At 38.2% G+C, this 24,351-nt stretch overlaps 1 protein-coding gene across 13 annotated transcripts in view; it reads right to left on the bottom strand.

Moving 5' to 3' along the window:
• MECOM (MDS1 and EVI1 complex locus) overlaps positions 1-24,351 on the bottom strand; it is a 568,287-nt gene that overhangs the window by 27,161 nt on the left and 516,775 nt on the right. For 6 of the 13 annotated variants that reach the window (XM_027112180.1, XM_027112191.1, XM_027112210.1 and 3 more), the window contains 6 exons: positions 20,933-21,035; positions 17,089-17,305; positions 11,803-11,950; positions 10,339-10,495; positions 4,677-6,033; positions 2,196-2,283 (listed from right to left, as the gene is read on the bottom strand). In XM_027112180.1, coding sequence (XP_026967981.1) covers positions 2,196-2,283; positions 4,677-6,033; positions 10,339-10,495; positions 11,803-11,950; positions 17,089-17,305; positions 20,933-21,035 — 2,070 coding nt within the window. The remainder of the gene's footprint in view (positions 1-2,195; positions 2,284-4,676; positions 6,034-10,338; positions 10,496-11,802; positions 11,951-17,088; positions 17,306-20,932; positions 21,036-24,351) is intronic. The other 7 variants (XM_027112184.1, XM_027112201.1, XM_027112254.1 and 4 more) reach the window with 3 other exon arrangements.

Below are 24,351 nucleotides of genomic sequence, written 5' to 3'. Positions count from 1 at the left end.
GCTTACCCTTCCCCCTCCCTTTGTCCTCAAGTCTAATTTCTATGTCTGCGTCTTTATTCCTGTCCTGCCCCTACGTTCTTCAGAACCATTTTTTTTGATTCTATATATACATGTGTTAGCATTTGGTATTTGTTTTTCTCTTTCTGACTTATTCACTCTGTATGATAGTCTCTAGGTCCATCCACCTCACTACAGAGAACTCACTTTTGTTTCTTTTTATGGCTGAGTAATAGTCCATTGTATATATGTGCCACATCTTCTTTATCCATTCATCTGTTGATGGACACTTAGGTTGCTTCCACATCCTGGCTATTGTAAATAGAGCTGCAGTGAACATTGTGCTACATGACTCTCTTTGAATTATGGTTTTCTCAGGGTATATGCCCAGTAGTGGGATTGCTGGGTCGTATGGTAGTTCTATTTTTAGTTTTTTAAGGAACCTCCATACATGTATATACTATATTTACAACAGCTGCATGCACATGTAAAGATACTGATAGATAAAACTGCCCATGTTCTGAACCAGTAAATTTACCTTAGCTTGCTAGAAATCTGAACTTCAGAGAGGATAGGGACCTTACACCCAACTCCCTCATCTGACAGGTAAGGAAACTAAGAGCCAATAGACTGAGTCACTCAAAGACACTGAATCCCAGTGGCTTTTTTTCCCCCTCCCTTATACCATGTACTCACAGCATTTAATTTTGAAATGATTAATTACTAGATTTTAAAGATAATTAGAATATGAAAACCACTTGATTTATTGTGATTAAATGTAGATAACTATAATATCCTTATAAGCATTTAGTTAGGAAGTTATCAAGAGACACACACTTTTGTGTAATATCTGATACAAAACGCACATTATGTTCAGTTTTTTTAGCTCATGAGGCTGGCAAGTGCAATTTAGGTCAACCGAAATGTGGAAAATAAGCACCCGATAAACATTTACTATTTTAAAACTTGCTTCTTTTCCATAAAATAATTTAATAAATGATATCATTCCTTAGTCTTCCTACACAAAATGAATCCTAACTGGAATATTTCTAACCCCTTTAATACTAAATCATATATGTTTGCAGTTTAAAATAGAGAGAATTTTTGAGCAATGATAGATTTCTCCAGCTAACCCAGAATATGGTATTTCAGCTCTCATACTTTGATGTCCAAAATTTAGGAAAGTACTTTAAAAAATGAAGAAAGAAGAGGTGGTGGCAGGGGCATGAAAGGTGGAGGGAAGAGTCATATCCCATCCCATGATTTAATTTAATTAGCTCATAATGTTCTATAAGACAGCTTGCATAGAATTCCACCAATTTTATTAGAGGAGCGTAATTTTTGGTTTGAATATATTGAAACAGAACAAATCAGTTAACTCTGTTTTCAAGCATTTTCATAAAAATTTTGCTTACTATCTATAGACCAAAGCTTATATCCTTACTAATAAGTAAACAAAAAATAAAATATCATTAAGAAACCAGACTCAAGATGTTTACATATTTCTTCTTTCAATACAATTCCCCGCATTTTTATTGATATGTAAGTCAGCTTTTTAAAAAATGACCAAATATGTAGGGACATAAAGATGAACCAATTAGATAACACTGCTTTGTATTTTCCTTGCAGTGAGAAACTGTACGTATTTTGATAAATGGACACAACTCCATCCAGCAAATAGCTCTGTGTATTGTGGTGAATTCTTGTGCAATTACAGAATTTTGCTGGAATGCCCAGTGGTCTCTAGATAAATTCCTTCACCCTCTATGGTAACAACTTGTCAGGTAGACTCATTTCCTGTTTTTATCTAAGCACTGAAAGAACATGAACGACCGTCATGAGTTTGGGACAAGTCACACTACGATCCATTTCTTACTATCACAAATGTTTTAACATGAAAGGCAACTTCAATATTTAATTTCTTAACTGAATTCTGCTCACTCTAAAATACACTTTGGCTCAGTAAGTCGTTAATAGAGAATAATTTAACAGCAAAACCATGTTGTTTTTTCACATATATTAACTACTTTTTCTTTAAAGAGTTTGGGTTTTAATTCTGCTAGAATTTCCTGTGTTCTCTCACACCAGCGTCATAGGAAATCCTAGTGTTCTCAAGATTTCTTTCATTTCATTGCACCTGCTTTTCAGGATCAACAAGTTAGTTTACAAGCTTGAAGTCTCAAATTCAAAATACTTACTTGCGGGTGAAATAAGAATCCTGGAGAAGGTCTCAAGTATTTCTCTTTTAAAGCTTCAAGTGGGTCAGTTAGTTTTCTTTTCTCTACTCTGAAAGGTTAAAATTAGATTTTGGAGATGAATCAGTCTCATATATCAATCCCTGCGTACTCGCCGACATTTAAACAGCTAACGATAAAGCAAAAGGTAGGTTGCTGGGAAGCACCCTAATAAAGATATAAAGACATCTGTTCAGTTCTTGAAGAATACTTCTGGCACTTCTAGGCGCTCAGAGAAAGAAGGTCCTTTTTATAATGGAAAAATCCTATTGAATGACTAGTAATAATAATAATGAGGAAATGTAAAAAATGAAGTCATGAAATCAGAGGCTTTGGTCACAAATTTGTACCTTTCCATTTGAAATGTACACAAAAAGGCTTGGTGATTTCAAAAGCATAAGAACAGGGCTCATTTTAAAAATTAAAGTCATTTTCTCTCAAGAAGGTGCTTCCTCAAATCGTCATCGTATTTCTTCGACATTTGTGAATGTCAGCAGGAGAGTTTCTAAGCATACTACACACCCTGCTAGCCGCTCTCAGGCATAGGCAGCTTCTTTTGGAAGTTACTGCTGATAAACAGAGTAGGTGAAGGGCGGGGGGTAGGGAGAGGATGAGGAACTTTTTAAAGACAGGGAGAGACATTGTCGAACTTATCAATATAGCCCTTCTGCTCTAGAAATGTTTGTCATTCTATTTTCTATTAAGCATATAGGAAAGGACATCGTGGACTGAATTAATTTCCTTCATGAACCGTTGGTGATTTCCTTTTAAAAACCGTTAAATAAGTATACTTTAAAATAGAATCAAAACAAACAAAAACAGCTCCCACTTCTTGAAATTGTACGTATGCTATGTTTTACATACACTATTTCACTTACTGAAATAGGTGCTCTTATACCCATTGTATGGATTAAAAAAAGTTTAAGACATGGGAAAGCTGAGATTTCAACCCAGGTCTTACACTAAAACTGGTAAGTTTAGGTCTTTCATGAGTTTGGTAAAATGACATGCCTAAAGCCTCAATTGACACTGATGTGCCAGAGAAAAGACTGAGATTAGAGTCAGCAGGAGGGAGGTTAGGAGGTGATGGAGAAGAGTGGAATGGGTGTATGAAGGAACTGGAAGCCCATTGCCCTTGGGAGGGTCTAAGAAAGAGAGTCTGAGAACTTATCTCCACAAAGGGCTGAGACATATCGCTGAGTTGGAAATACAACCTTACTGGCCATGTGTAACATACAAGCTACACACAAAATATGGAAGATCTGTTTTTCCTTCTTTTTCTTTCTCTGCCATAGAAATGAAAATATAATAATTGTTAAAAAAAAAATAGTGCCCAAGCATGGTAATGATGGCTCTGAGACATTTTTGTACTGTCCTTTTCTATGCCCCTTGTCATGTTCAAGTAACACACTGGCAATGTTTCTTGGTTAATGCATTGAAGATAATACAGGTAGAAAAAGAGTTTGAAGGGAAAAGAGTTTGCAGCTGTGGTACCTATTAAGTCATAGGCACTCAAAAAAAATATTGTTGCATGAAGGAATTGAACAAAACTGTCTCTTGATTAAAAAAAGAATCAGGCAAAAATATCAAATTCTCCCAGCTTAAATAAGTCCAATAAAAAATTATCCACATTTTCCACTAACTCTTGACAACGTTCACGACTTGAATGAGAAAGTAAATGTGAAAACTTGTGGTAATATTTAAAATATATCACAAATTAATTATTGTTATTCATACACTTTGAAGAAGACTAGTTTTTAAAAACTAAATCTTTCTGAATGGTCGAGTGTTACAGGGTACTGTCTAAGAGGCTTTTTATTAGCACATATTCCCCCCCCAAAATTTTTGGATGCATCAAAGGAAACTGGATAATGAAGGCATTAAACAGAGATGTGTTTTTTAAGCCGACCACTCACATTATATACAAAGCATTTTTGTGATTAATATTTCAGTTACATGGGGCTCCTGAGAGATTTATTTAGAAACAGAATAGGACCAGTACTTATTAAGGATGTGTTCGTAGGTTAACAAAGAGTAAACTCTCGCTATGTCCCATCTCATTCCGAATAACCTGACCCATTTAAGTACCCACACATATTTGCATTAATCCTTCAGGAGCCTCATTCTTCCGCCACTTGACAACTTGCTTTAAATACGGCTTTCCCATATTTTCCACTTAAAAAAATGTGTTTAAAAATAAATTTATTGTCAAGGGAAAGAACTCTGTGGGCCTATTCCAAAACCCCAAATTCGGAGACATCCAAAAATAAGTCCAAACCTAATGAGTTGACTTTCCGAATAAAAAATGAACTCACCAGATCAAACAACTTTACTTTCTGCTTTATACGAATAATAAAAAAGGTTTGTTAAAAGCCGTAACTTTAGAGTGTGAAAACTGCCTTTCATTCTTCTGCCCACATTGAGCGGTCTCCCATCCACCCTTACCTGTAAATAGGGTCCATGAAGAAAGGAGTGGGTCTAGCATGCTGTAAGGAACCATCAGGTGCTGGTCTTGGTTCACCGTTGCCTCCTTTCTTTTCCCCAAACACGTGGTTTTTACGAGGCTCTGTCAGCTTGGTCCCACTGGCTCTACTCCTACTGCCCATACTTAGATCCAGGGGTTGGTCTTGGCTTGTGGCCGGCGTCACTGGAGCCTTGGCGGGTACTGAGGTCAAGGGCTTCTCGTCCTTGCGTTTAGTGGTGAGATCAAAGGGAGACTCAGAGCTGCCCTTCTGCAGTTTCTTTACTTCACTTGGTGACTGGGGTTCCATTTTCAAAGGTAACGATCTCAAGTCTCTATCAGGAAATGGGTACATTGATTGAGAGAATGCTGGAAAAAACGGGAGGGGAAACATGGAAGGGTAAGGTAAAGCTCCAACTTTTTTGTCTTGCAGCCCCACCAGTCCTGCTGAACCAAAGTATTTCTCAGCAATAGAAGCAATAGCCTTTATAGAATCATTCACAGCTCCTGACACCGCAGTCTGCTCCTCTAAAGATGGTGAGAAAATGGAATGATTGCTGTATTCTTTCTTATTATGTATTGAAGCCAGATTCGGAAGAGGGCTTACTTTGTCTTTGAACATTTTACCATTTTCTTTAAATTTCTCTTTATCACTTTCAATGTCACTTTCCAGATCAGAGCCCGAGGTGGTTTCCAGGTCACTGCCACTTGGTGTACTGACATCATCAAGGTCACTACTCTCTGACTGGTCACTGATTTTCTCAAGGGGCCTCTCTTCAGAGGACCTCTCGGGCTGGAACTCCACTGGCTTATCGTCCCCTACAGGTGGGTGTTTAGATAGTGCCTTCAAAATATCCTGTGTAGCTGGCAGTATCTGAGGATGTGTCATGAGGGGACTTTGACTTTTGTTTGTCTGTTCAGTACTTGACAGTCCTTTAACAGGAGAACTAGCAGGTATCAAAGGAGGCCTGTGGTACAAGCCGGAAGGAAACAGACCAGGGAAGCTAAAAGAAAATCCAGGAGCTGTTGGAAAGGTAAGACCAGCAGGATGCCTATTGGCGCCAAAATAGTCAGCAAGGCCCGGGTTGGCATGACTCATATTAACCATGGACGTTTTATCCATAGCTGGGGTTCCAGGAAGTGAAATGCCTTGGCCAAAAAATCCACCTGCCGCAAAATGGTTCTTGCCCTCACAAAACCTCCTGTGTTTATTTAAGGAAGACGTAGTGCTGAACATTTGTCCACAGTCTTTGCACTTGATTTGGGTTCTGCAATCAGCATGCATGCGCTTATGACGACAAAGGTTTGAAAACTGAGTATAGGATTTATGGCAGACCTCACCTGTGTGCAAACAACAAAAAAGAATCTCAGGCTTTATGGCAACTGCTTCTGAATTTAGCAAGTATCACAATTGGTTTACCCCAAATTTCAATTAGGAAGCCAGGAAAAGACGTCGGAGGCACCAACGTGGGTGCTCCAAACACAGAAAACCCCGTTTCACTAGATTCCAAAGCAAGGCATCCAACCTGACAAATGTCTTGAGACAGCACAAATATTTCAGATATATATAAATATTCTGTCATCCCCATTGCATAATATTTTGTATCATATTTGTGTATTTAAATATTCATTAAAAAGTCAAATTCCAGCATGCATTGACTTCCCACCCAATTACTACACTAACAGAATCTTTACGATTAAATTCTTACGATGTACTAAACATGACACAGAACAGGAACCCCTTTAAAATTTTAGACCATTTAAAGAATTCTATATTGTAGGCATCCACACAAAATAAAACAGCCTTTCCCCTCGACCAGAAACTTCACCTTTATTCCCGCTCCCCTTGGGGAAAAAGCCCGTGACTGCTCTACCATTATTTAATTTGTATTATATCATATGCTCTCATCATTCACACATCAAAGCCACACAACAATGTACATTGTGTATTCTGAGACATTTTTAACAATCATTTTCATGATTTGAGAAAGACTGACATAATTTACAATGGCGCTATTTTAAGCCCGCAAAGGAAACTAAATTGAATGTAGCCCATCCTGCATTGCTGGTTCCCATGAACTATGATCACGTCCTCTGACTTCCCCTCACACCAGTGGTTGTGCTAACCTTCCTGCATTTATGAAACCCCGTCCTTGGGAAACATGTCCACTTGTTGTCATATCTTCACGGGTTATCTCCGGGCTTGACTTCTACGTGGTACAGCCAACTACAGTAAGCAGGGGAGAGTGCGCTGAATGCTATAATCCAGTAAGAACACAGCAGTGGGTGCAGCTGGGAAATAACTCTCGTCCCCGAGAATTTGCCAGAAAAGTAAAACATCTTCTTCCTCATATATGTGTGAATAGATCTAAGTACATTTTAAGATGGAACTCCAGAACCCTTAATCATTCCTTTGCTAGGTAGGAATCTTACTCAATACACGGCCTGGCAGGATTATAGTATCCATTTCCCAAGCATCACACCTTTTACGTTACTTTAATAAAGATGAGTTCCCTTTACGTGTGAGTTTACTTTCATGCTTCTGTGCACGTTTTAATACATGCAGAAACATGATATGCCTTGTTGGTAATTGCTGAAACCAATTTATATATGAAATTAAATTGAAGACAAAATGCAACACTTATTTCTTTCATGTGACGACTGCCTTTAAATTAAGCTCCTAAGTCAAAACAATAACAATTTAAAAAGAAAATTCAAAGAAGATTTTATAGACCTTCAGTTATACAAAACTCAACCAGAACTTGGATTATCCCACACACAACCAAACAGGAAGTACCAAGTGATTCTGTCTATTTCTTTTACTACTAACAATTAAAATGCATTGCTACACATATCAATGTGCTTAGTAATATTAAAGGCGCTTTCAACTGTGGAATGATTTATGACATTGTAGAGACTATAACATGCATTTTAATGGGAAGAGAAGATGTGAGTGATTTCTTTTCAAGTTATTCTACTGGAATATTGACCAGAGTCTGCTTTAAAAATATATACTAGTTAACCATATACAATAAATACACATACTGTTTAAATTCTTTGATACACTAATTAAAACCATATGAAGTAGAGGGTAGAAACATGAGACTTTCGCTAGTTATACTAATTCAGCTATGAGCAATAACAAGAAATAGTAAATAAAATATTGACGGAATTATAAATGTGCACTCATTAAGAAAGTGACACCTCTCCTCTGGGCATTAAAAGGCGTTGAGAAAAGATCTTGATGGGTATTCAAACAGGTCTAAGTTTTTGAAAGGTTAGCAATGTTTTACCAAAGAAATTGTTGCTCTCTACACTTCTTTCTAATAGCTGGATAGATTTAAGAAAATCAAGAGTAACAGAGGTGCATCTGACTTTCCTGGTTGTAGGCTCTGTTACACCAACGAATGGTGTTTGTATCAGGTCCCAAGAACACAATCCGGGATGTCTCCTCAGGCAGAGGCTTTGTTTTTCTCACTTGAAGATCTGGCCTGGCCCACCACAAACCACCAGGCCTCCAGGTAAGTGGCTCAATTGATGCTGCAGTCTATACTCTACTGTAATCTTCTCAGTAATAAGGAATTAGCCAGCAGTTAACATTGCATTTTTCTACTTATTAAACAAATTAAGAGGTATTTTGAATATATCCAGCCTATTAGAGCATGTGGTTTCTATTTGGGAAGGCTGGAGGTTTCTGTAAAGGCAGTGAGTAATTGCCTTAGCACTGATGACTCTGGGCTCAAGCCTGGTGGCACACTGTAATAAGAGACAGTTGCCGTAAACACACCAGGGGGGCTAAATCGTGGTGTGTGGCCTTCTGGTGAGAAACAGATATCAACTCTAGGTGAACCTCCTCCACTCCAAAGTCTCCACACCAACTCCTCTTTTGTTCTGAAATTACACGGCTATTATTCACAATTACCCCATGGTCCTCTGTCAGATTTTATATTTGAAGAATGCCATCTGCTATTTAAATTTACCAATAATTGCTGAAAATACATTCATGGGAAATAGTCTGCACAATCTGATTGGAAAGGGACACCCTATAGTGCTTTAAAGCAAAACACTTCATTTCAACACAATTAAAATTCCAGATCCCAGAATTTTAGATGATAGGAATTTCTATTTTCTGACTTTTACTTTAAATAATAAAGAAAGCATTAAATGGGTGATCATAATTCACTGTGGTCAATTCCTCCCTATTTTCCACCAAAACATGAGAAATTTATCAAAATTCATTTCTGAAAAATCAGAAATAAATGAACTATGTATATGTCTGTAGCACTTGCAAGTACATTTTAGGGCATTACGAACTAGAGTCAGGAATGTCTTTTTGAGACAAGAAGTCTAAAATTTCCATTGTATACTTTATTTCCCATGACTTTCAACAGAGCTTCCTCAAGGGAGATTAGAGAGCACCCTTTTGTTTCTCTGCTAGTCCTCTTTACTCCACCAGGGAACAGAAGAACATATGAGCAAAACAGGATGCTAGGGTAAGCTGGAAAGGGAAAGAAAAGCTCTCTTGGTGCTTGGAAACACAAAAGAGGGCTGTGTAAAGGCAAAAAGGAGGAGCGTTAGTCTCTGGCATCTCCACGTTGGCACTGAAAATTAGTTTTTTTTTCCATCGGGTCCTGTAGTAGTGTCTCATATACCTACTACAAACCATCGAATATTTGTCAGAGAAACTGTTTTGCAAGGGTTCCCAAGTCAGAGGTTTTGCCAACTCCTGAGTATGTTTCATCCAGTTCTATGCTTATCTGGATCCAAAATCTGTCTTAAATTTTGTAACACAGCTCAGTGAGTCACTGTGTTTATATGCCCAGCCGAGCAATAGATGAAAAGAAGTCCAGAGTCGTTGCCCAGATGGACTAAGAACAACTGATTTTCCATATGAAACATTTCAGCACAATACAGAGAAGAGGGGTGGGTGGACAAGAGAGGCAAATGAGGGCTGAGCTGTACTTGTACCAAAGCGCTCTGTACAAGGATATTTTCTAAGTAGGTGGTCAGATTGGATGTCCCCTGGAAATACACTGCCCGTAAATCTGCCTTAGTGCCGTGGGTTATAGAAGCAGCATGTCCAGCATCAAAGTGAAAATGTTCTGCTTTTCAAGTAACTGAGAACTACCGATCTGCAACCTGTGATCAGCAACAAAGGGTAGATTAAAGGGCATTTTATCCCACCCGCAACATACACACACACACACACAGAGTCCTAATAAGCCTCCTTGCCAGGTGGGGTTCTTCTAGCTCTTTCTGATCCAGAACAGGTTTTTCTCACTTCATCTTGTTTAGTGGTATCTGCGATTTGCTGTTTTACAAAGCCACACACATTTTCAGTATGAGACAAATCTCGTTGTCTCTATTAAATTCCACAACCTGGGGAGGCTTCCTTTACATTATTTAACGACTTCTCTACCTGTTATTGATTCCATCTAAAAGAAAACACCCCAGGCATCATAGACAAAACACCATCGATCTGGTTACAAGATTTTCTTGTAATAGAAAATAGCCCAACTGGATGAGACCGTAAATCGCTAATTCAGAGGGCCCCCTCATGGCCATGCGTGGCCCACCCTCCTGATCACAGTGCCTTTTGGATAAGAGACAGTTGCAGGGAGGAGGGCTGGAGTGTGAAAAACTTACAGATAAAGGGCTTCACACTGCTGTGGATGTGCTTGTGTTGTTTGAGGCCTGACGAAGTGGCAAACGTTTTGCCACACTCCGGGCACGCGTGGGCCCGGGCACCAACATGCTGAGAGCGGATGTGCCGCTGAAGGTTGCTAGGGTCCGTGAAAACCTGCTAGGAAATGAGTACTGATTAATCAAGAAACTTAATTCTAGGACACAAGAAAGAAGACGGGGAATAACTCAAGAAGGAATTTTGTGTATTTGTTTTGTTTGTATTTGTTTACCCAAAAACCGAAAGAAAGTTGTATTTCCAAAGTGTCAGCCTCTCTAGGGTCAGGACTTACAAATTATTCAGTTCTGTATACTTAGCACAAAGTACGCGCTGGTATCAGTTGAACAAAATAATTAATGGCATTATTAGAGCATATTCAGGGCTTTTTGATTCTATTTAGAGTGAATGGAGTTGGATAATAAAAATGCAGGCCATGACATTATTAAAAAATGGTGTGCTATTTACACCCTTTAAACAAAGACACACTATGTACAAAATTGGGGGGATTTTGACTAAAGTATCCCAAATCTATTCAAGGAGTTCCCCTAGGGTATAAATTCTAACACAGTGTTTCATTAAGTTACCATTAAGCTAAAATCATTCCTTCGGACATGGTACTAAGAAAACCAACCAAACAAACAACAAACAAACAAAAAAAGAAATAGGAAAAAGAAAAAGCTACCCACACATCAGGGAGCAAAACATCTCTAAAGATAAGGTCGAATGTCCCAATTTCCACTGGCATGAGAAAAGATATTCAAACGTTATGAAAAGTTTTTGGAAAGAGAACTCAATTTTCATGACACCAGGACATCTTTTAGTTAATTGAGAAACATGAAAATTCAATGATGTGAATTGCCGTTCCCGTAGTTCAGAGTTACGGTCAAGGTGAAGGGCTCTCGTTTCACTCTTAACGTTGTTCAGCCCTGGCCACTAAGGCACTACACTTTTAATTAGAACCGAGTCATAATTTATGGTGGGGACTTCGGTGGAAAAACCTGCAAATGTAGGAGTCTCCCATTCTTTCTGAATAGGCATTCAGAAACTTTATGGGATTTCCTCACAAACTGATCTTAAAAGAAATCAGTAATGTGCATTGGATACAATTTTCATTCTCCATAAGGCTATAAAACAACCCCACGCTGGAAAGCCAGTAGCGGAACCAGGAATTTACCAAGGATGTGTGACACTTAGTTCTGGAACTCACCATCAAGCCTTGCTTCCTCCCTTACAAAAATAAAAGGATACCCACTAAGTGTTTCTATACACTGTCCTAATGCCTTGTAGCACACAACACTCCGTCTACTTTTCTCAGGATATTTATAGTTTCCCCTCTCAAGCCTTGTTTTTATATACCGTGGCAAATGATGGATTAAGAGAGAGCAGGATGACACAGAGGGGCCAAGTAGTCTACAAATTCACTGTACCTTGGCACAGTTCTCACATTCATAGTGCTTTCCACTGTCATGTGACATCTGGTGGCGGATTAAATTGGACTTCCAGTTAAATGCCTTAGGACACTGATCACACTTGTATTCCCTCTCTTCAGTATGTGACAACATGTGTTTCTCCAGGCTGTTAAGAGAACAATTGATTTAATAGGACGTGGTGACCAAGAACACATTCATAAACAGAACGTCATTTTATTACTAATCCAACTGGCAATTAAAGAAAGAAGAGGGAAAGGAGTGGAGTCGGAGAAGAAAGAGAGGAAACAGACTTGCAACAGACAGAAGTACGTTTTATGTTCCCTAGACTGTGTCTCTCAGCAATCCAGAGAAGTACCCCTGTTGTTGGGAAATAAATCTGATTCAGTTAGCAGAGTTTAGGTGCCAATTTAGGGGAATGATAAACAACCAGCGATTTGTCCAGTTCTGGATTTGTGACACAGTTCTAGCCGCAACATGTATTGCTGTTACCCACTTAATTCAAACGCAAACACTCAAATAGAAAACATTAAGAAAGTGCTTAAGAACATGCAGGAAGCTATTCTATCTACTGTATATAACCCTTACACTCAACAAAGCACTTTTATTCCTACTCAAATCACCATATGGGAAAGTGAGCCGTAAGCTAACTATTCAACAAGCAACTTCCCAATACAACCAATATAATGGATGGTCAGACAGACGGACCAATGAATGAACATGTATGCATATAGATACAGAAGTAGATACAGATAGAAACATTATCTAGAAAAAATATATATGTATATATACTATAACCTAAGATTATATATATACAACCTATGAATTAGGGAGGAAAGAAAAGTATATCATATTATAAGTGGATGCACTAGTAAAGCCCCTCAAAAGAAAAACAGGGTTAGAATTTTCTCACAAGCACAGCTTCTCTATGTTTTAAAGCTTAGACTGTGTTACCTTCTCAAATGTTTCCTTCCCTCTCTAAAATGTGAATATGAAATCTGCATGAATAGAATGAAAAGTAAATATTATAGATAATGGATTACTGTGATATTCAGAAGATGTCTGCAACATTTTTGTTAATTAAACACACACACATAACACATTAGGATACTACTCCCAAATAAAGCAACCAGAGCTCCTCAGAGAAATAGCCTGTTTCAAATGTGAAGTGTGAAATACACACGATGGGCCTTGAACATCTTGTTATGGCAAAAAGCAAGAGAGTTATAGATCGTGTCAAAACAATTAGGGTGCCAACCTGAAGAGACACCCACTGACTAAAGATGGGGAAATTTAAGCATCAGTAAGAGTAATAATCTCATCTTTTAACGATAATGATACTCAGAAACAAACAGAACCTCACCAATTACCCCAGGAAGATGCTGAGAAGCCAAATCATTATTCTGAAAACTAGTAAATAAAGGGAAAAACTCATGTACATATCCTGCCTTTCCTATACGAACTGTACTTCAGGGTGAGCAAATAAACAGTGAGGGGAAGTTTCTCTGCATAGAATTAATCCAGATAATAAATAATGAAAGAACAGGGGGAATTACAATACATTCATTTTGCAGCCCCTAAAGAATGAATGAATCTAGGCAATCCATTATATGCCTCCTGGTGGAAATAAATGATACCATCAATGAGGTATTCTTCCTAAAATACTGAGCCTAAATCTGATCACAGCTTGGGATGTAACCATGAGTATACAGGAAACAGAGGAGATGGAGAAAGACGTTAAACAATACCAAGGGGATATAATCAGCAGAATACAGACTGGAGGAAATGCTACAGGAAAAAACACTCATTATCTTCTGCATATAAACTGTAATGAGAAAGAGGGAGAGAGACTTACTGGCTTTGACTGGGGGAACCTATAAATTAAGAAATATAAGAGGGACGTCAACCAATTGCCATGATGGACCTTATTTTGATCTTAATTCAAACCAGAAAACTCTAAAAATAATGAAATGACTGGGGGGAATTTGAACACCGACTGAATATTTGATAGTATTAAGGAACCATTATTTTTAAAATGAGCTTATGTTTTATAGTCCTTACTTTCTACAGACACATACTGAGCTATTTATGAATAAAATGACATAATGTCCAGGATTTGTTTCAAATAATCCAAAATGAGTATAGCTGAGACAAGATAGGCCTCGTGTGATAATTACTGAACCTGAGTGTATGGCTGTTATTACACCGCCCTCTCTAGTTTTGTGTGTATTTGAAATCTTCCATAATAAAAAGGTATTAAAAAAAAAACTGACTACCAAGCATGTGAGCACTGTTTCTTCCCTATATTTTATTTTTCTGTGAAATGAACACTCTAAGTTTGAGAATCACGTAAGACCTCTGTGTACCTAGAATATGTTATCCAGTGTTTGTACACACCATGTGCGTGGGAGTGTGTGTGAAAAAATGATATGCCCTTTCTCATATCTTGACAAATTAGAAACACCTTTCCATATTTTTCTCCTCCTCAGTTTCCTCCTTCCACTTCTATTCATATTGGCACATGAACTTATTTTTCCTGCCCTATGAGTCAGTCGACTTGGTAATGCTATTCTATTTGAGCACCAGTGGCGATATCTCTGTGAACAAAAGGTACCAGGAGAGTACAGGTGTGTGGAGTCACAAGAATGTCCCTATCTTTATCTACAATATGTAATCCTCTGTTTGTTACACAAGTTGAAATGTTAATCAGAGAGTTAAGAGAAAGATATCAACAATGGCAGTTAACATTGAACTGAGTCAGGGACATCTTCCAAAATTGGTGTACACATTGCTATTCATACTACTGTCTTTAGCAAACTATCAAGGCATGCCATTTTATGACATATATTATATTCCAATATGCATCTCAAATCATAAACTCTGAAACCTAGTGGTAAAAGATTGTCCTATACATTGAGACTTTTTCTTGCCTCCTAACTCCAAGGGTGTGATATTGTTTTAAGAGTATAGTACGTACCACGAAAGGGGGAAAAAGATAGCAAAGTAAAGGAAACTTCCTCTTTTTCTGCTTCTTCTAATCCAGCATAAAACCCATATTGTTCCATGGAATGATCAGCTGTCAGCTAATCAGTGATAGAAAATAAAAAGGCAAGTGGTTCTTGCAAAAGCAAATGTTCATTGCTTTCATAAACACAGAAGTATCCAGTCAGTCATTAATGAAACTTCACTTTTCATAGAATTTTATCCGAATTTATAGAGCTTTGCTTAGCCTTCTGGGTTCAACCTTTGTTTCTCGACCCCCTTTTTTTTTGGAGGGTGGTATTCTTTTCTTAATATTTTACACAAAAGATACAGAACAGAATAATATATCATGTCAAGAAAGGAATTCTCATTTGTTTAACATATAAAACAATATTGGCTTCAATAAAGTGGAAAATATTCAGGGCACATAGGTTCTGCACTGGCTAAATTATATAACCCAAAATATCACCTGGATGACTGATATCAGGTCGCATAGTGACATGATATATCCATCTGGCTGAGCTACTGAAAAGTGAGTTTTGAGGGTTCATCCAATGCCAGATAACTAGGTTTCCTTATTGTTTTCTACTGAATGTTTGACTGAAGGAGCTAAATCGACAGTTGGTTTTGGCATTAAGTAGCACTGACTCAGGCTTAATCTTATACCTAGTCAGAGTAAGAAGCTTTCTCCACCTAAGAAGTATTGCTATACACAACATTTTAGCGTTCAGTCTGTCCATTTTTGTTTTATAATATGCTGTCCATTATTTTTTATAACAAAATAGAAGGAAATATACTTACTCTCTGGCATCAGAGATATGGCTTTACAGTATAAGTACTTTTCTTACCTGCTGGTATTTAGTAGCAGGTAAGGAAAGTATTTTCATTTTGGTTTTTAATTTGGACACAATGTATTTAGGAGACATACTGTGATGGTTTTTGATTACAAATCCATGTTTTACCAAACATACATAACAGATTTATTCTCTATGTGGGTTTTTATTAAGTAGTAAAGATAAGTTTAAAGGGTACTGGGAAAACCCTCTTAGCCCCCAAAATGTTTTCTCTCTAATAGCTAGATTAAGCCTGAATTTTCAAAGCTAGACAGATTCATTCTTTTGACTCAGTCTCCTCAAGGAATGGGTTATACTTGATGCCTTTTTGGTCATCTATGCATTAAAATGGAATGAAACCCTTTCCTACGAGAAGAGAGATGCAGGGCAATCAACAGAGGTGAAAGGAGAAAGAGGAAGAGGAGGCACTAAGGAAAGAAAGGAAACAAAAAGGTAAATTAAAAGAGGTGAGGTGTCCAAGACAAACTGTGAGTAATTCACATCCTTGACTAAGGCCGGCTGATATACTCCCATACCCATTTAAACACAGTGTTTTTATGTTCAGTTGAAATTCTGATTATAGGTTCCAGATTTAAAAGCAAAGTAATGAATACAATTATTAAAACTGTTTGTGGACCAAGGCAAATACCATTAGGTAGAAAAAACAAACATACAAACAAACAAAAAACTTATTAGCTGGTTAAACACCTTTCTGATCTGAAAGACCATTTTGTAGCATAATTATTAATACAGTTTTCAAAACACAGGTTCCAGGGTTGTTGCTTTCTTTAACAGAAATTTTAAAAATGTTCTTGAATTAAATTCAAAGGGCTATGAAAAGTTAATATTATCACTGAAATATGTTTTCGTTTTGTTAAAAATAAGTATTATAGAATTATTTCATTTAGATCATGCTTACTTTTTCCCTTTTTGAAAATTCAATATTTTCTTCACTGAACATGCTTCTCTTATTCTTTTATATATGTGCAGTTTAGATAAATAGTTGAAATTAAATCCATAGATTACACTGATCTATCAAAAGACTACCTATCTTCATTGAGTAAGTACCAGCACAGTCTCTTTTTTATCGTCTAAATGTTTCTAGAGGGTCGCTTTTCTGTTTGGTGTATAATTAGATTAATTAGCATCATTGTTGCCTCCTCTACTCTTGATACCTCCTCTAAGTTACGTTTTACTATAATGTTAAACTTTCAATTGGCAATAACCCTCCTTAAATAATAAAAGTATTATTTTCTATCTGGCATCAAAATAACTAATTCTAACTTCACTGCAAATATTTGACAGGTGAGAATTTCCAGGGGAAAATGATTTCCGAACGTGTGACTAACACATTTGTCCAGCTCATTGCTGTTCCAAATTTCCCATTTGCATCAATTCTGAAAATTCAGCATAAACATTTTACTGTAGAATAAATAAACACGTTTTTGTAGTGCAACATGCCATGTCTAACCTTTGCAAATCGGGAAACACTTGGTCACATTCCTTACACTCCTGAATTGCATGTATCTCTCGGAGATCATTTTCACTCTCGAGTTTTTGTTGAAAGTCCTCCTCTACCATGGAGAATGCCGAGTGGGGTGTGCTGCATGGGAACTTCTGGTGATCCGCTAGTTCAGCCTTGGACTCAAAGAGCTGGTCACAGTCCTCACAGCGGTATTGCCGTTCTTCTGTGAAAAGAATTCAGGTGTTATCAGAACTAGGTGATCAGGAAGTATCACCACACACTGGCAGTTCTTATCGAATTACGGAAGACATAATAGAAATTATTTGGTTGTCCTTTCCACCACTTCCATTTTAACATGGATTAGAAATAGTAAATGTAGGGACTTCCCTGGCGGTCCAGTGGTTAAGACTCCGCACTTCCACCTCAGGGGACACGGGTTTGATCCCTAGTCGGGGAACTAAGATCCCGAATACCGTGCAGTGTGGCAAAAAAAAAAAAAAGAAAAGAAAAAAAAAAATTAAATGTAAAGAAGCCAGGACAAAGCCTACAACAATAACAGAAGTGATTGCTGTGGCTCCCGTATAGCTTTCTTATCAGATAAAACTTTATGACGAAACCCTTCCAGGGTTTAATATTCACAGGATATCAAAAGTCATAATGACCACTTACTGAGCATCGTTATGTCCCCAACCCCGTACATGGATTATTGATATTCCTAAAACCTGACCGTGAGGAATTATATGTCAGATTTGCATCCCAATTTTTAGATGAGGGTAAGGATGCTCAGAGAAGTTCAGTAACCAGTCAGGGATCATAGAGCTAAATGGTTATGTCAGACTTTGAAAACACACCTCTGTTCCATACCCTTCTCACCGTGCCATGTTACCTGGACGGAACACGGGACAGAGTCCCTATCTGAGCCGTACTTAAACCTGGCTAATATCAATAAACTTGGAAATGCTTTAACATTTGTCATTACTTATAATGTGACACAGCATGATTTTAGCACTTTTCTAGGCTCATTTATGTTCCCTCAGGGCCACTGCTAATTGGCATGGCTTTATTAAATAGCCAGCATATCATGCATTTGCACTTTAAATCACTAAGATAAATAAATGGTAATAGTGGGGACCAGAGATAGCAAGGCTATGGAGTGTCAGGTAGTGACGCCATGGTTTCTATTCTTTTTATTGGAATAGCTTTCAGCCCACTCATGAGGCCATACTATGCACTGATCACACAGATATCATCACAGAAGTCCTGCAAACAGCTCACAATGCTGTAAGACACAAAGGACAGCAACACGATACATCATCCCTGTGTTACAGACCTGCAGCCAGGACCTATATCCAGTTATTCACTGACCGAATGCTTTTGAGGGAATATTTTAGCCACCTACTGAATGTGAGGCATTTTGCTAGGGACTGAATACATAAGAAACCCAAGGAGATACCCATGTGAACAACTAGTGTGATACATCTTATGACAGGTGCATGCACAGGCCTAAATTAGGAGCCCAGAGGAATATACCAAATCCATCTATCCTGAGGAAGAGAGGGTTCAGCAAAGATTTTGTAATGAGGAAGAATCAGCCAGGTGAAGCAGGATGAGGGAAGACATTTCAGGCGGTGGGAATACCACGGACCAATGACGAAGGCAAGAAAGAGCAGGGCAGGCTCGTGGAAAGGCGAAGCTATAGTAAAGTGTGACAGGTTTATAGGGTGCATGTAGGGGAGGAGTGGGCAATGAAGTTAGAGAGGGTAGCAGGTCACTAGGGGCTTTTTAGGTCCATGCGAAGAAGGGTACAGGAAAGCCACTGAAAGTTGGAATGCCCCATTGCAGCTTGAGAAGCCAAGCAGAGAGGTCAAACGGGTCGCTGCTTCTGTGATCCATATACGATACTGGTTCTGTTTAAACTAAACCAATAACAAAGGGGCCAGAAAAGTAAAGAAATTAGTATGTAGATTCAGTAGGGTTTGTCACCTTTGGACTTGGTTAAAGAAGAGGGAGCTATTTTAAAATAAATCACCTCAGCTGTAAGACAGGTTTCTCAATAACATAAACTGGGTAATGGAAACGTTTCCTACAGTTTGTGACACTATTCACATGTTTAAGATCTAAATTTAGGATCTCAGCCAGCAGTCTGAAAACAAACAACCTCCAGGCCTATGAAAAGGCATAGGCTTTAGAGACAGCAAGACCTCGGTTTGAATGCTACCACTTTCTAGCCATGTGGTCTTGGCCAATTTACTTAGCCTTATATGGCCTCATTTTCCTACCTGTATAATGGAAATAATTCCTTTCTTACAGGTTTGATCTACGTCTAAAAGACTAAATGAGACACTAAATGGAGAGCATAGAACATCTAGCATACAGTAGGTGTACAATGCATGTGTTTTATTTTCTCTTTTCTAAGAAACATTAAATCCTAGAAGTATGAAATACAAATCACCATGTAAACATTATAAACATTATATTTAACATGTCGGGTATATGTATGGATATGGGTATGACACATTGAAAATGAAAAGCAACCGATGGGTTCCAGAGTGTTGTAAAGGCAGGTAATTTATGAATGGTAGCCCTAAAAGAAAAATAGTCACCTCCATTTAGGCTTTTTAGAATAGTACAGTAACCATTTATATTAAAAAAGATAATTGTTTGAAAACCTTTTTAGAGCAAACATTCACTGATGAAAGATGCCTTGTACCAGAGACAGCCCAAATTATTATTATTTTTTATATCATCTGAACACTCCCTGCTGTCAAAGAGCCCTTTCCCACTGGGTTAGGCTCCCCATTCAGGCTCAAATTCTACCAGGCTAGTTAACAAGTCTGGGTTTCTGAGGCCATTGACTTGTCACAGTTTCTAAGAAGAAAACAAGTTCCAAAAGGCTCCTCAAAATACAACTGGTATAATCTACAAAGAGGCAGAATGCAGCTCAGCCAAAGGAGAAAAATGTTCAGGTAAAGAGCCAGCCAATAGTGGTAGCGTTCTTTGCAGGAGCTGCAGATGCAGAGGCTGAGGTTCTCCTGTTTGGAATGCCAGAGAGATGGGAAGTGGAGTCATCCTCACCTCTCACTGGTAACCCTTCCCGGTGGTCCTTCCAACTATAAAAACACTCTAGAGACACCACTAGATTATGCTAACTCAAATCACATTATATGAGGGGAGAGAAACAGGAAAAAGAAAGAAAACAGTCTTAAATGCTCATCCCAATGATACAAATCAATACAAATAAAATTTCCTTTCACTCTTACCTGAATATATATCACTAGTAATTATAATTCTTTTTTTTTAATTATAATTCTTTTTGATCCCCCCTTCTTTAATTTGGAATAGGTCTCTGACAAATACAAATTCCTCTGGCTCTAAAATTTCCTCATCTGTACTTTTCTCCCAATCCTCGTGCCTCCAGCCCTCTCCCATATGGTCACGCTGGCTAGGATTTTACTCAAGTAGAAATACTTTTCCCGGTAATAGAACATTAGACGGTAGAAACAACTGCTAGATATACAAAAGCCCAAGACCAAGCTCCCTGAAATGACTTTTGTACAGTGAAAGGACTCTCACTATAGTCTAAGGCATTGACAAAAGGTTGACCTATGTGATGTCTCAGTCCAAATAGCCAAAATTCCTCTGACCTCCATTTCAGAGAAGACCTCTGCCTCCTTTAGCTTCACCGTAATATTAGCCAGATGTCATAGCTACTCTATGAGAAGGAATTTCTTAAACCTGACATTGACTACCCAGGGAAACTAACAAGTACCAAGTGTGACGGACCCTTTGGCATGCTCCATCACAATCTCCAAATGAGGGTGGCGCGGATGGTGGCATGAGTGGTACTAACCGTGGATATCCGGTGCCATAGTGTCATGGGGATAGTCTTCACTCTTCATGAACAGCAGGAGCTCCTCTCCTGGTGCAATGTCTGCAACTACTCTATAAAATATCTTCAAGAGACAATGAAGGGGTTGGGGGAGAGAAAGAGAAGTGAATATTAAGAAAGGGCAAGATATACACTAAGATAACTGTACATTTTCCCGTACCTTAACAAAAATATTCCTTTTTATTTTCATCAAAAGAACTAGCTTTCCTGTTTTATACACTGAGAACTAGCCCTCTGATGACAAATGGAAAGCTGTGACTCTCATGCCAATTCATAAATCTTTTCCAGCTCCCACTTCACAAATCAAATTTTCTTAATGTGAGCCTTGCTGTGTCACATACACCCTGTGTAATGTTTAACAAAGAACAATCCCTTCTCTGAATTCCTTACTCTAGGGAGCCACACACATACTCAGAGAGTTGAATGTGTCTTGCGTTATCCAGCAGTGGCCTAGCGAAGACTGGCAGGGGCACAATTACTCCCCTCGAGCATGTTCTCAAAAGTAGCACCTTCTCAACAAGGAGCTTTGAAGGTAATAGGCTGGAGGGACACAACATAAAGAATCATGACAACAAGATCTGTGGAGAACATAGTCAAAGGAGAGCATTTGGTTTTTTAAAAACTGAATCCCTCTTTTACCAATCAAAAGTGCCACTCACGGGCTTCCCTGGTGGCGCAGTGGTTGAGAGTCCGCCTGCCGATGCAGGGGACACGGGTTCGTGCCCCAGTCCGGGAAGATCCCACATGCCGCAGAGTGGCTGGGCCCGTGAGCCATGGCCGCTGAGCATGCGCGTCCGGAGCCTGTGCTCCACAACGGGAGAGGCCACAACAGTGAGAGGCCCACGTAGTGCAGAAAAAAAGTGCCACTCACAGGTCCAGGACCTGCCATCATGACCCAGATACTGATCCCACTCTTTGAAAGCAGGCATTATGCCTTCAATTGATTCCTTTACCAGGGTTTGGGGGTGGTGCTTATTCCTCTTACTTTCTAGCAAAATGCTGATGAGAGGAAGGATTTAAGAAATCCATTAATAACTGACTAAAAAGCAGTGGGGCAAGTGTGGAAAAAACCCTGACCTATAATTTCCAAGAGCTGCCTACCTTTCCCCGACCAGCGTGGTTACCCTAGGTAGGTCATTGCCCAATCACCTTGTCTAGGATTCCGGGTTTCTTCATTTATAAAAGCATTTAATTCTGATTTGCAACATATACAAACATCGAATCATTATGTTGTACACCTGAAACTAATATAATGTTATATGTCAATTATATCTCAATATAAAAAGGATTTAATCATGAAAATATTTAAGGTGGCTTTTCTTTTTAACATATTATGTTCTTAGTTTTTAATTCTATTCTAGGATTATTTATTAAACAACGATTCCGTAACCAGATAGAGGTTATGAAAGAAAGAATAAAGTTATACAGTTAACTGGTGAAAATGAGAACAATTACATTCACACACACTCACACACACACACACACACACACACACAAATACCACCAAAAGCAACAATGACAACAATAAAACTAGGGATTCAATTCTGTTCAGTCTCGATGCAATGGGGAGAAAAACCACATAACACAAATTGGCACACCCTACTAAGAAATGGGAAGGATCTATTTTGAGAAGACATTGCTCTACCTGTGGTTTCTTACAGGACCACTTATTTCAAACTGAGAAAAGTTGAGTAATTTAACGTTTTATAAGATCAACAGAAATGTGCATAACTTTAATTATATTTATCTGTTTATCTCTTGAAAAGCAGGACATTAAACATAAGTACGTGCCTCTTCATTCCAGTAGGTGGCTCTAAACTCCAATTGTTTATTTTTCTTTAAAAAGACCAGAGCACAAAACTGTGCTAAATTCAAAAAAATAACTCAATGAGGAGTATTTTCTGCTTAGTTTCTTTCCTGTCAAAATAAAATCATTTTTTTCATGCAACAGTAACTTAACCACATGAAGTTGCTTTATAGAAAATAACACCAAACATAAAATGTTGCCCTAATATAATATAACCTAAGATTCTTTATCTCTATCCTTAGATAAAATCCAGACTATCTTAGGAAAATTACTCTTTGTTATGTGCTGATTGTATAAAAACCAGAGAATTTACAGTTTGTATCTTATTAACCCTAACGTTCACATCTTCCCTTCTCTGGAAGTACACTCAGAGGAATAATTCTGCTCAAAAAGTTACCAGATTAAAAAAAAAAAAAGTGTGCGTTTGCTTTTTCCCCCTAAACTTTCCAGTTAAATGCTTATTAGTGCCCTGTTTCATTCTAGAGTTCTATTTCCCCTTAGAAAACAATAGACTTCTCTCAACAGTTTGAATCACCTCTTCTTTTGGCATCTCTCGAAGGTTTAACTTATTAGCTTCCTTTCCAACAACATGTTGATATTTGAATTGTGACATATTAGAACTTTTCAGTGGCTTCTCGGAAACAGTGATGTTAAAGAGACAATATCCCGAAAGACCATAAAACAGTACAATTGTCGCTTTGGGGGAATGCTGCAGAGACACACATGCCAGATCACTGGAAGAAAGTATTACGATATCATTATTTTCTTTTGAATAATAGAGTCCACTATTAAACATGTCTCTTTTAATTCCATTTTAGATTTACTCAATCCAGTGTGAACAGCCCAAGAAACAAAAGAAAGTGATAGATACACTGTAACTATACATTAGAAAGATAATTCTCTTTGCCGGGACACAGATCACTACTGTAATTTCCCTTTAAGTGTCCAGATTGTCATGTGAAGAATACTGAGTGCATAAAAAATAAAAGACACGGAAGAGCATTGATGTTGGCTTTATTTACTGGAGGTAAAAGGTGACATTCCAGGCCACGAAAGGCAAGGCAAAGCAGAGTGGGTTTTAACTTCAGGGTGTTCTTTTCGATTTTAAGTGAATTTTTATGGTGCTCATGAAACTGAGGTTTGAAAAGAACTGGCAAGAGCCCGAAGTAATGAGGGCAGATTCTGGGCATGCTTCCTCATATCGCAGTAAGAATGTGCCTTGAAGCCCCATCTACCGCCCTTAGAAATCCAGTGCTTTTTTCAAGGTGTTGTTACCACTTGCCATTTCATGATATCTCAACTCTTTGGATTTTACAGAGACTTAAGCAAAATTATGTCTTTGCTCTTATAATTACAATGGTCCCAAAGTGTAATTTGAATGCTTGAATCCAGAGATGTCTACATACAAAGCTGGTTTATGTTCTAGCAATAACAATACACCAGCAGGCGTTTGAGAAGTGAGAGAAGTAGTTTAAATGAAAACATAATGACAATTTGTTGCCTCGAAACAATTATGTGGGGGAAAGATGGAATGTAATGATGGAGGAATCAAGCCTTTCAGAAAAAAAAGTTA

Source organism: Aethalodelphis obliquidens, unplaced genomic scaffold, assembly GCF_003676395.1.
Source record: "Aethalodelphis obliquidens isolate GAN/ISIS:26980383/991018 unplaced genomic scaffold, ASM367639v1 scaffold1, whole genome shotgun sequence".
In the NCBI taxonomy this organism is placed as follows: domain Eukaryota; kingdom Metazoa; phylum Chordata; class Mammalia; order Artiodactyla; family Delphinidae; genus Aethalodelphis; species Aethalodelphis obliquidens.
This window is presented reverse-complemented; position numbering and strand designations above follow the sequence as displayed.